The 13,723-nt window shown below is 39.8% G+C and overlaps 2 protein-coding genes across 2 annotated transcripts in view; both read right to left on the bottom strand.

Annotated features, from left to right (window-relative positions):
- The window catches only part of acsf2 (acyl-CoA synthetase family member 2), a 33,189-nt gene extending 31,366 nt beyond the window's left edge, over positions 1-1,823 (bottom strand). The window contains exon 1 of the mRNA XM_078278535.1: positions 1,480-1,823. Coding sequence (XP_078134661.1) covers positions 1,480-1,601 — 122 coding nt within the window. The 5' untranslated portion in view covers positions 1,602-1,823. The remainder of the gene's footprint in view (positions 1-1,479) is intronic.
- Positions 1,824-3,293: 1,470 nt separating this feature from the next.
- Positions 3,294-13,723, bottom strand: tap2t (transporter associated with antigen processing, subunit type t, teleost specific). Its single transcript, XM_078278534.1, has 12 exons — positions 13,420-13,723; positions 12,003-12,557; positions 11,281-11,395; positions 11,042-11,172; positions 10,004-10,209; positions 9,597-9,794; positions 8,784-8,912; positions 8,485-8,676; positions 8,230-8,403; positions 6,893-7,052; positions 5,957-6,093; positions 3,294-4,335 (listed from the first exon to the last, which is right to left on the bottom strand). Exons 2-12 carry the CDS (start codon positions 12,511-12,513, stop codon positions 4,150-4,152), a joined length of 2,139 nt encoding a protein of 712 aa, XP_078134660.1. The 5' UTR covers positions 12,514-12,557; positions 13,420-13,723; the 3' UTR covers positions 3,294-4,149.

Raw genomic sequence — 13,723 nt, 5'->3', positions numbered from 1 at the left:
ATATGACCTAATCGTTTGTTGAACGTGTAAGTGATAAGTCAAATTATAAAGGTTGAGGTAAAGGCTGCTGGAGCTGCTGCCCCCGTGACCCGACCCCGGATAAGCGGACGAAGATGGATGGATGGAGGTAAAGGTTCAAATTGGTTTTACAGCCATTTCACCTTTCTCTTTATGCCCTGCTACGCCTCTCTATGCCATGCTTTGTCCTGCTACGCATCTCTATGCCCTGCTACGCCTCTCTATGCCTTTCTTTGCCCTGCTACACCTCTCTATGCCCTGCTTTGCCCTGCTAAGCCTCTCTATGCACTGCTACGCCTTTCTTTGCCCTGCTACGCCTCTCTATGCCCTTCTATGCCTCTCTATGCCCTGCTATGCCCTGGTACGCCTCTCTATGCCATGCTATGCCCTGCTACGCCTCTCTATGCCCTGCTATGCCCCACTATGCCCTGCTACGCCTCTCTATTCCCTGCTACGCCTCTCTATGCCCTGCTACGCCTCTCAATGCCATGCTTTGTCCTGCTACGCCTCTCTATGCCCTGCTACGCCTCTCAATGCCATGCTTTGTCCTGCTACGCCTCTCTATGCCCTGCTACGCCTCTCTATGCCTTGCTTTGCCCTGCTAAGCCTCTCTATGCCCTGCTACACCTTTCTTTGCCCTGCTATGCCCTGCTACGCCTCTCTATGCCATGCTATGCCCTGCTACGCCTCTCTATGCCCTGCTATGCCTCTCTATGCCTTGCTATGCCCCACTATGCCCTGCTACGCCTCTTTATGCCATGCTATGCCCTGCTAAGCCCCTCTATGCCCTGAACTGCGACAACTATTATATCTAGTCATAGTTCCATTATCTTTATTGTTACTATAATTACCACTGTTCATCATACCAACTGCTATAATTATTATGAGTCATATTTCTCTATAGCTGTATCAGCAAGAAAACACAAGTAGCCTAATATTTTGTCAGTGTCTCTGTGTCCCAACCGGCACCGGCAGATGGCCGTCCACCAACAGCCTGGGTCTGTCCAAGGTTTCTGCCTCAAAAGGAAGTTTTTCCTCGCCACTGTCGCACTAAATACTTCTTACTTCTTGGGGGAATTGTTGGGTCTTTGTAAATTATAGTGTGGTCTAGACCTACTCCATCTGTAAAGTTCCTTGAGATAACTCTTGTTATGAGTTGACACTATAAATAAAATTGAATTGAATTACTTACAATATTACTACAATGGTTTTACTTGTCATTAGCCGACTATAGTTACTGTGTTTAGCAGGCTGCAAAACTGAGTCTGAATCAGTGATTTCAGTTTCAGTTATTGTTGAAGGTATCACAGCAATTCTAGGGGGTGGACACAATAATCTGAACATCTGCAAACCAAAAAAAACATCTTAAGAACTATTTTTACATTTAGTTTGTTGTGTTTGTTTAGTCCCCTTATTATGTATACCTTTCATACGGTTACTATATGAGTTTATGTAACTTACCGACTCGCTGCAGGTAATCCTGGATGACGTGTCCATTGTCTCTGTAATACCTTTAAAGATCTGGTAAAAACACGGTTGTTCCGAAGAAGAAACTGGGAGCACAAAGCAATCTTGGGAATCATTATGAAGCTGCAGCTCACCGCGCCCTACGTGCACTAAAGTAAAGCCGCTACTCAGTAAACAAAGAACTTCTTCAGATTGACTTGCACCGCAGGAGAAACCTGTACTTGACTGACAGTGATCAACAGGACATCTACTCTGCCTACACTGTACAAGAAAGCAGCCTGCAGCTATTGACACTACTTTCTCGGACCTTGATCCGAGTTGACAAATGTTTTCAGAAAGCGCCATCCTGCTGGTGACGCCGTGCGCTGCAGGGAAGACATATTTGGTGCCACTAATTAGATCCAGACATGAAACAGAAAAGAGAATAAACAAGTTGTTGTTGTTGTTGTTGTTTTAATTTCTCTCTATTTATTTACTTTGTTTTCACTGTTCCTATTTATTAATCTCTGTTTTACTGTTTCTATGTATTGGTCTTTATTGTTATTGCTAAATGTGTCAGCGCCAACTTTCCCCAAGGGGACAATAAAGTGATAAATAATTGAATTAAATAAAAATCGTAGGCAAGAAATGCTTAGAATAATAAAAGTATTAACTTGTTAAACATTATTTAAATTACATCTACTCCTTTTCTCTCATTGAAAAATCTAGAATCTATAAACATGCAAATATTTTTCAACTGCACACAAGATGTCTCTTATTCACTGAAAAGTCCATTCTCAGTGTGTATGTGCACTGGAGTCAGTTTTATTGAGAGCTACTTTCCCCCTTTAGTGGATAGATGTGGAAACAGCCTTCTAGTGTCAAACGGTCTGCTCATTCAGTACAGCGAAGCTCAAACATGTGAAGGAACAAGAAGAAAACCATGTGTTACACTGAAGGGGGGACTTTGAACCACCAAGGCTTTACAAGTGTCAGTTATATTATATTCCTATATTTTTACTGCTGCACTATTTCATATCTTAGTTTGTAATTAGACTTTGTTCCACCTGCGTTAAGTTTTCTTTATATATGTATTTTTCTTAACATATCTATAAGAGAACTGTTGGAGGGAGCCTGAGATCTAAGAATTTCATTGCCAACGACAGCTTTACTGTAGCCTAATAGTTGTGTATATAATAATAATAATAATAATAACTTTATTTATATAGTACCTTTAAAAACAGAGTTCTCAAAGTGCTTTTACTTTTACATATTTTATAGTCTATGGCTTTGACAGACAAAACAAAAGCAGGACACTCATAAGACAATACAACAACAGAAAGCCAAACAGTAAGACAAACTTCATTATAAATACAAATGAAAGAATAAAAGCAAAAAAAAACACTTGCATAAAAGCAAAACTATAAGAATGTGTTTTAAGGAGTGATTTAAACAAAGTTAGTGATTCTGCGAGCCTTATCTCCCGAGTGGAGGGGCCCTGATGGTGAAGGCGCAAACACCTTTAGATTTAAGTCTTGACTTTGGAACGGCCAGAAAGGCCGTTATAATGTCATCAAATATCATCAAAAGAAAGTCAGTGGTGGAAAAATCCTTTTACTAGAAAGTAGAGATGGTCCGATACCATTTTTTGCTTCCCGATACCGATACCTGAACTTGCGTATCGGCCGATTCCGAGTACCGAGCCGATACCAGTGTGTCATATATTTTATTATGTTTTAAGAACTGTATACTACGATCCCTGTATGGATGTGATATGATTTCTATCTTTGTTGTCGGTCTGGCTCAGGTTAAACTCTTTGTGAAACATGAACGCCACAGAACGTTCTTTTATTATCCAGTTTGACAGTCAGTTATAACGGAAAAAGAACATAAATAAACAACTTAACATAGATTTTCTTTAGGGCTGTATTACGTGGTGTCGGATCGGTGTATAAACTCCAGTACTTCCCGATACCGATACCAGCGTTTTAGGCAGTATCGGAGCCGATACCGATACTGGTATCGGTATAGGAACATCTCTACTAGAAAGTGTTCGTCACAAAAAAAACCTTCTTCCTCTCAAATGAAGAAAAGCAAAGCCCGGTTTAATTAGATACACTCGATGGTTCTGTGGCCTCAGCCTTACATGGTTTGGTATGAGAAGTAGCTAGCTGTAGCAACATTTAGAGATACATTGCTGTGTAGCAGATATTACTGATTGTTGTACTATGATTTAGTATTATGCGATAACTATCACTTGTGGCCACAGTGTTTGCTTTTCAGCTAGAGTTTAACTGGCACACCTTGAAATACTACAAAATACAAAACTGTATTATAAAACAATACTGATAACGTTTCAGCTCACTAGAGCGTTAGAGTTTCAGTTTCTAAAGTAACCTCTGTCTGTGTGATAACATCAAAACATGCAGAACGCACCACTTCCTTCCTACCCCAGATGATTCGACTGACAATGAAATGCTGTAAAGCCAGACTGGAACACCTCAAGACATACACGCAGATCTAAAAAAGATTGTAACTGTACGACAACTGCCTTCTCTAGGCAAATCCTTACTAGATAAAAAAACAGGCAGGTTACCAGGTCAGGATGAATATTTCAAATCATGTTGCTTCTAACATTCATGTAGAAACAGTAAAACTACATTTACTGATCTCTTCTCAGCTGAGTTAAGAGAACAGTTCCTCTTTCAGACGATAGTAGCGTCCTCTCTGGTCCATGAGTTTTTGGTGTGTCCCCTCCTCCACGACTGCTCCCTTCTCCATGAAGATGATGTGATCCGCCTTCTCCGCAGTCTTCAGCTGATGAGTCACCACCAGGACGGTCCGCCCACGAGCCAGAACCTCCTGCAGCACCTGTAACACAAACACCAAGTTACATCTGTATATGGATAACTTATATAACTTATCTGGAGGACGATGAATGAGGTTTAAATGCATTTCCCGGCTCTGGGGCTGCAACTAACGATTATTTTCATGATCAATTATTTGTGTGATTGTTTAGTCTCAGAACGTTTCAGAAAACAGTGAAAAATGATCCCAGTGTTTCCTCTATGTTGATAGCATAGTGGCGGTCCGCCACGGTAGATGATGGTCTTGGTATATACAGTGTACATTTGACAGATATTTACATGTTTAAATTATGTGTTTAACATTATTAAATGTATATTTTATTCTTAATAATTACAAAATGTCGTGTTTTGTCTGGCGAACAATTAAAGAAATCCCAAAATATTCAATTTACAATGATATTAAACTAAGAAAAGCATCTTACTCGAGAGGCTGAGCACAGCATTTGGTTTTTGGCATTTCTGCTTGAAAAATGTATTTAATGAGTTATCGATTATTGGTTAGGAATGTGGCCAAAGTGTGCAGATTGCATTTGAGGGCCGAGCACAACACAAACACAGACCGACATCAGAATTTACACCTTGTGTTCCAACGCCCTGAGGCAATAGAGTCCTACATGAACACACAACAGTTTGGGTTATTTCACACGAGAGATTCTGTCTGTGTGTTTTAACAATCAGAACCAGCCAGGATTTAGCAGTTTAACGGTTTGTGAGATTGTTTTCTTCTGTTGCCAGATCACAGACGGTTAAATGTGATCAAACCTCCCCCACGCAGTCCTGAAGAAGCAAATTAGCTTAGCTGATAAGCTAAATGATTTCCTGCAGCAAAATCCCAGAAAAAACTGTTGTAAAAGAAAGTACAGTTCAGTGTGACAGCTTCCATTCCTTTGCATGAAGAGTTTTAAACGCCAAAGAGCCAAAACCAACAGATTCAAAATACATTTTAAACATTTTTTGATTTAATATCTGTACTCATAATTTAACTATGTGCTAATTAGTTCCATGTTTTTGTTTTACTGTGTTTTTTGCCATTTGGGGACAAATTAAGTGATTGATATATTAAATACCGGTTATTAAGATTTTAAATCCAGATTTCAGGTCCTTAAAGATGCATTTGCAGCATATAGCAGCACGGTGGCCCAATGGTTAGCACTGTGGCCTCACAGCAAGAAGGTACCTGGTTGGAACCCTGGAGTGTTTTTTTTTTTAAATGGAAGATGCAGGTCTAATAGAGCAAGAGGGAAATGTTTTAGTTAATGTGGTGCAGGGCTGTTCAAGGCTTTGGAGTTGTCTTATTGCAGACAAGATAACCCCACACTCATGGAGGCCATACAGCAGCATACAATAATTCAGATCAGGTGTCTTAGGCCTCTTTATGTCGGATATTTTGACATGTCACAGTAGGAAAAGCACTAGAAGATTCTTTAAGCAGCTTGAGTGTCAGGGTGCTGGTATTGTGCATGCCGGCTCGCTTTAACACTGTCATGGCTTACTGGGACACTTAAATGGATCAGAGCAATCGTTAATAGGAATAACTGTTTGTAAAGGCGAAAGTGTAATGACTGAGAGTGTGCTCCTGTTAAGATCGGTGTCATCAGTGGCTATGACCGTGTTTTTTAACTTACAGCGTGCTGCACTTCAACATCCAGTTTGCTGGTAGCCTCATCCAGTATGAGGACCTGCGGCTCTCGAACCAGAGCTCTGACGATGGCGATGCACTGCCTCTGTCCGTCTGAAAGTTTGCCACCACATTCACCTATATCTGTAATGACCAAACACGCTTATATAGATTATTCAGATGATAAAAGAAATGAGGAATCTCCATCTGAATTTTTCAGTCAGTCTGAACCGTTTCTTTGATCACCAGTCGAGCACCTCTATTAGCTACGTATAAACAAAGACTTTCTCCAATCATCCCATCTGCCATGGTCATTGTCTGTTAAAAGTTCATATTTAACTACTTTTCATATCAGAATATGTCTGTTACAGTTTCCATTACACAGAACACAGTGCAGTCTCTCAGCTACACAAATTAATCTGCGAAACATTTTATTGTTATTTTATGTCTTTATGTTCTTTCTATTTTGCAGACGTGTATTTTCAGAGTCTGTTGCAGCCAGTGTTTGGTATTATTATATATCTATTTCATGCTGGTCCTACAATGTTGATGTAAGCTAAGCCTTATTTATACAAATGTCTCAAGCATAAAAGGAAAAAAAAGCAGCTGTAATTTTATTGCAATTAAAAACCTGTGCCAGTTGCCCTCATACTGTAATACAAATACAGAACATAAGCAGACTACTCCTGCATCAAACTGTTAAAACTATTAAAATAACAAAAGGTACACACTAAGGCACCTTAGTGGCAATAAATGGACAATAACAACAACAACAACAATGGTGTTAGACAGTTAACTTCACCCTAAATAGGATAGCATTAAAAACAAACAAAGGAAAAGTGAATTTGTAGCATTTAGATATGATTGGTGATTTAATGAGTCTTTTATGGTATTAATGTACTGTATATCTATGTACATCTAAATATATATCCCCACTCTGTACCTGTGTCATATTCCTTCTCCAGTTTAGAGATGAAGTTGTCTGCGTTGGCCTTCTTTGCAGCTTCCTTCACCTTCTCAATGGGGCAGTCCTTCAGGCCGTACGCAATGTTGTATTTCAACAAACCAGAAAACAGCACGGGATTCTGGGATACCAGGGCCATCTAAATACATGAAGTTGAAACACACACTAGTATTAGTGCAGTTGACAGGATTGGAATTTATGTATGGAGCGCGTTTGGTGCAAATATAATGTTTTTTTTACATGTTTGTGTGATTAGAAAGTGGAAAAAACCTAAACCTGCAAATCAATTGAAAAGCAACTGAACTGTTGTTTCTCACAAGCACAAAACCTCCCAATCTGTACGTCCTGTTTGTTTTTCACCTTATTTTTTCCAGTACTTATAATACAATACAAAATACATAATACAAAACTAAAAACATGAATGTAGCAAATGTTAGCATGCTAACACACTTAACTAAGATGGACAATTACTATTTTATATATATATATATTTTTTTTTTTATGTTCATATACAAACCCAACAAAAACTATATGTTTATATATTTTGCAGATATTAATGCCCTTTTTTATACTAATATAATATGTACCAATGCTATATACAGCTGACAAAAGAAGTAATTGTATGAAAATGTATATATTGTACAGTGCTGTTGATGGAAAATTAAGCAAGATTGAACAATTAAACAAAATATAATATTTTTTTATATATATATATATATATATATATATATATATATTCTATTTTGTTAAGATGTGAACTGCCAGCGATGGTGCAGCCATTTTGCTACCAGCTTCTTGACGCCTTATTATGGAACCCACGCAACTTCTAGGCACGCCTCGGGCTTCAATACCATTCACACACTACTATTGGCCAGGCGTCCATGCTTAGGCTAAGTAACGTAACATGATTTGTTCCTATCCCCTGACCAATCGGCTATCCTAACCTTAACCACTCAAGGTCAATGCCTAACCCCAACCAATCGGGCTGCTTCGTAGGGCGGGACTTGCCTAGAAGTTACGTGGTATCCATAACAACACCTTCTTGACACTTCTGTAGTCTTTTTTGCCAAGTAGACAAAGTGGTGCAACTTGCCTTTGTTTATTTTAATGCATTTTTTATATTGTGTCTGTATGTTATGTCTCGTTTTTGTCTTTTATTGTGAAACAATTCATCTGATATGGAAAGGTATTATAGTAAATACACTTTACTCTCTTACAACAGCAAAAAAAGACATGAAATAGAAAAAATTGAGCACTCCTGAATTAAATGTATTTGCTGCGGCGATTAAAGCCTCCTTCCATCGAGGCAACTGTACCTTTTGATGAAAGTATTTGTGTTCGTAATGGTGCAGTGGTTCTCCGTCCAGCAGGATCTGTCCCTCCTGAGGTTCATACAGCCTCTTCAGGAGGCTGACACAGGAAGTCTTCCCACTGCCGGAGGGACCCACCAGGGCGGTCATCTGTCCTGGCCGAAGTTCTATAGAAACCGACTGTCCAGAACACGTTAATGATGATCTGGATTAATGTTTAACCACATTCAAAATATAATGATGCTGTAGGACACAATGTACCTTCAGAGCTGGTTTATCTTCAGAAGCGGAGGGATACGTAAAGGTGACATTTTGGAAAACAATTCTTCCCTCCAGCTTCTCAGGAGCTAACTCTCCCGCCTTCTCACACTTTGGTGTTCTGTCAAGATAACTGAACACTTTGGAGATGACTCCGACTGTGGACATTGTATCTCCGCAGCAATACATAAGCTCCTGTGACAAAAACAAATGATCTTTGTCAACAACAGGCATTTTATATTTCACAACTCAAATACATTAAACGTTATTCTGCAGTGGGAAATATGTGTAACGCAGCTCACCTTTAAATTGTTTGACATGGGCTTCTGGTACAAGAAGAAGGAGACAAGACTACCGATGCTGAGGTGACCCGACGAGATGAGCCCGCGGGCCTGGACCAGCATCAGTATCTTTATCCCCAGACTCACCAGCTACATGGAAACAGACAATTACTCACATTTTTTTTTTAAATATGCCAGAAAACATAACGTTTTTTCAACGTTATTGGAGCAGTACATTTGCCTGCCAGGAAAACATATTAAATATCTCTAAAAGATATCAAAATGTTAGAAAAGACAAATATATACTCATGGATAGACAGAATTAGGACTTATGAAGTATACAGTACTTCACACTTGTTATCTCAAAGGTTTAAATTATTATCTCGTAATTCTGACTAAATGATTACAAGATTTAACTTATTGTGACTATCTTAAAAGTATAACTTAAAATCTAACTTTTGAGTTACTATTTCATAATTCTGACTTTAAATGTCAAAATCTGACTTATTTATAATTATGACTAAGTAACTTATAATATTTAACCTTTAACAGTGTAAAGTAAAAAACATGGACCTCCTATATAATGTTGACTAAAAAAGTTGAAATTTTGAGTTAATAGCTCATACTTTTGACCTTAAAAGTTTTTTAAAAATCTCACGTTCCCATTATAGTATTTACTGACCACGCATATTTTTATTTCGATTATCCCTAATTATACTTTTCATATCTTCTTTTCTTTTGCTGGTGAAAATGGGCCTCCATACAACGAGTTGAAAGCTCAACACGTTCTCTTGCTCTCATATGATCCATGGAGGTACACCGCTGCCATCTTACCCTGCGTATTAAGCAGAAGACTGAGCTGTAGATACGTGAACGTCTCTCCACAGCGCACATGCGGTCCAGAGACTCCTTAAACCTTCTCAGTTCATCTTTCTCTCCCTTAAAGCTTCGGACCGTGTGAATCCCGCTGAAGGTCTGGAAGGCCAGGTCTTTGTTCTGAGCATGGCAGTCCTGCATCTGATCTTTCAGCTCCTGTTTGACAAAGACGGATTCAGCTAAAGGACAACGCACATGAGCAGACTGATGCTGCACTCAGGACATCATCACAGGTTCAGGTCTGCTTCTTGACCTGCGCTGCACATCATTTCACAAAACACTTGTGATTATGGTGAGTAAAGCAAAAACACTATACAGCCCCTGTTGCCTATTCAGAGTAGTCCAGGGTCACTCCTCACACCTACCTTGGACAAGGTGATGTATTTGTTCTGCAGGATGGCCAAGAGTGGCATCTCTATGCAGGTGAGCACAGTGAGCTCCCAGGACAGGCCTAGCATCACAGTGAGCATGAGGCAGGTTTTGACTGTGCTGCGGACCAACACGTTGGCGTTCAGTGCAACTGTGCGGCCCATCCTGTCCACATCCGAGTGCAGGCGGGAGGAAAGACGTCCTGAGTGGTGAAAGGCAGAAAAGGCCACATTCAAGAGCAGTTTCAATGTTTGTTATATATTATGGCGCTAACACATACACTTTTATTTCAAACTTTGTCTCAACAGTTTGCGTTTGTCCCTTTTCTTGTTTCAACATGACATTGGCCCAATCCCAATATCCACACTCATGGACTTTGAGGCACATTCCTGTTCAAGTTTCTGAGGTTTTTTTTTTATCCAAAGCGACTTCTAATTAAGTGCTTTCAACCTTGAACCTTGGGTTGTTTCACTGTCAAAATCATCATGTCCGGGGCGAATCTCTAGCTCACCCAGTAAGATCGTGCGCCCCATGTAAGCTGAGTCCTTTGCAGCGGCCCGGGTTTGAATCCGACCTGCGGCCCTTTGCTGCGTGTCATCCCCCATCTCTCTCTCTCCACTGTCACTAATAAAAAAATAAAGGGAAAAGCCCCAAAAAATTATCTTAAAAAAAAAAATCAAAAAAAAAAAATCATTAAGTCCGTGAGGGCTCTCTTGCAGACCTTCGGACCCCTTTATGAACACTTTCCGACGTACAGTATGTCCTCATTTCTGCAGACTTTGCCTGAGGGAATAACCCACAGTTTATAGTGTTCTAATGTTAAACCACGGGGTTACCAGGGGTAAACAAGGAGGACTGCGCAAAGTGCCGATCCATTCCTATTTATACAATTTTGTGCCCTCGCCGCCTCTCGCACATACTTTTGGCCATGTAGCATACTCTGGAAAATAAGTCTATGTGGAAAAAATAGGAGGGTTTCTTGACTCTGTATCCCTGAAACATAATAACAAACATGTTTACTATGTGGTTCTCACCAGGATTGTTCTCCTCAAAGAAGTGCACTTCCTGCTGTAGGAGGGTGTGAAACAGCAGCTGTTTCAGTCTCTTGTTCAGTCTGGCCAGGGTGCACATAAATATGCCTCCTCTAAAGCCGGAGAACAGAGCGCTGTGGGATGGAGACATTTAAAATGACAGTTTATTTGTCACATCACTGAAACAAATAACATTTCTCTAAAACACAAAGGACAAGAATATATACACGTTATCTCATTACCTTCCAAGAGAGACAAGTGCCAGCTGTCCAACTGCATAATAGAAGCTGATTTGAAGTAGCTCACCGCTGAGCATATCAATGACGTACCCCTGATACAATGGGATGTATGTATCACCTGTCAGGAAAGATGAATGACAAGAATTAGGTGAACAGGAAATTATACAATGTTTCTGTGATGTAAGCTTTACTTTCAAATGGATACAAACAAATGCACTTTTTAACTTCTCTTTGAGTAACTCTTGCTAAAAAAAACTACATTGGCCAGCTGTTTTAGGAAATTACTGAGAATATTCTTAAAATGTAACTATATATTTGTAACCCATTTTAAAAAGAATTACATCAGGTGAAACCAATGGGCTACAGACTAGGTAGGTACTGAAAGACGGAATAACACGTTATTGGTTTTGGTCTTTTGTTGACATCAAGAAAGTTTAAGCTTTTAAAAAATTTATCCGTTTTCGCCCCATGTTGGCTCAGTCCTGCAGCGGCGCAGGGTTCGAATCTGACCTGCTGCCCTTTGTTGCGTGTCATCCCCCATTTCTCTCCCCCTTTCATGTCTATCCACTTTCAAATAAAGGGAAAAGCCCCCAAAAAATAATGTATCCGTTAAAAGTTTCTGTATTCTTCTGAAAATACAAGGGAGTAAATTTGCACAACGTAACAAGGCATATGCAGGTGTACCATGTGAAATATTCTGTAGAACGTCGACATTTCATACTCACAGATGACACCTAAAATGAGGCAACCGAAAGCTGCAATAAGGTAAAGGGTGTCCGGTTTGAAGTATTTCAGCATCCTCACAAGCAGCGGCCAGGCATCCTGTTGTAGTGTAGTGGTGGCCTTTTTCTTCGTTAAATCACCACAGAGGCCCTTTTCCCAAACCACACAGGCCAGCGACGAGGACATGAGGCCCAGGAGCAGCATGCTGAGGTTAGGAGATGGTCCTGTGTACGCTTCTGAGGCAGGCGCCATAAAGATCCGTCCGCTTTCAAACACAGGAGAAAGAAGGCAGAGGAGTGCCACCAACCTGCAGAGCACAGCCTGGGGCTTCCCATCCGTCAGTACAGATGTGAAAACGTGGAGAATGGCCCACTTTGCTGCCCCAAAGGCCCACACACCTGCCAGTCCACCACAACTGGAGCACTTCAGCAGCACCAGTCCGGCCCACAGTGCCAAACAAAGCACCGCGTCGAACAGAATAATGAATAATCCACATGCTGACACTTGATTCATTTTCCTTTGCTGGATGATGAGACTGCAGGAGGTTTAATTGGATCCTAGAAAGACACATATTTCTGTTACATAGTTTACGTTTAAGTTACAGTACTTAAGTATAATATGAAATGTAGTGGACGAGAAGAATAAAGTAGCATCAAATACAAACATTCAAGTAAAGTAGCTCAAAATTGTACTTAATCAACAGTGCCTGAGTAAAATACACAAACATTATTTTCTGACTTTTCTGTTAGTAGTGTGTGGTAACGTTAGTCTATCTATCTATCTATCTATAAATAATATCTATCTATCTATCTATCTTTTAGACTAGCCTTTTATATATATATCAATCTATCTATCCATCTATCTTTTAGACTAGCCTTTTAGATCTATATTTTATCTATCTATCTTTTAACTAGACTTTAAGATGTAGATAGATAGATAGAAAAGTAAACGCAAAGTATGCCCTTTAAACGTGCATGCATACAGTGTGCACATTGGATGTGCATTAAGTGTGCAAAATGGGGGTTATTATAAATTATATGTACAAAAAGATATATATTGCACTTTGCCAAAGTTGCAGAGAATATAAATGTACATGTGAGTCCTGTAACAGTTAGTGAGAGAGTACAGAGGGACCTCAGCCGCATCCAAGTCCACTGAAGTCCATAGAAACATCACTTACTATACCTGTAGGATTATACGTTATAACGAGCTACAAAGCGTTACATTATTTTAGAAGCTAGCTAACTCTTTTGTACTGTAGGTTTTGGTAACGTAAGGTAACGTTAGCTAAAAATGTTAATAACACTTTTTTAGGGTCGCTTCTGGCCTTGCTCCTGTTTAACATTTAGCTAACCAAATCTGTAACACGTTCATATGTTCTTAAACTTGAGGTTATCGAGTCTGACTTGGATGACTTACCGTGTATTTCCCCTCACAATTGACAGTAAGCTTACTGTTACAGTGAGCTGGTTCACTTTCACTATTACTTTCTGTTAGGTGACGCATGGTTCAACTCTATCAACCCCGTACACAAGAAACAAAGAGATAACACGCGATATTACAAACACGGCACTCATGAACTTCTTTTTTCGTAAGTTTGACACTTTTTAAACTTGAGCTTCCAATTTTAATCTCATAAACAGACTCAACGCCTGTCAGCTGCCATGCAAGTTTGCGTTTCTTAGGATGGCGAAGGCATGACGCAACCTCCTCTGCCTCTGAT

This window comes from Sander vitreus, chromosome 21 (genome assembly GCF_031162955.1).
Source record: "Sander vitreus isolate 19-12246 chromosome 21, sanVit1, whole genome shotgun sequence".
Taxonomy (NCBI): Eukaryota; Metazoa; Chordata; class Actinopteri; order Perciformes; family Percidae; genus Sander; species Sander vitreus.
This window is presented reverse-complemented; position numbering and strand designations above follow the sequence as displayed.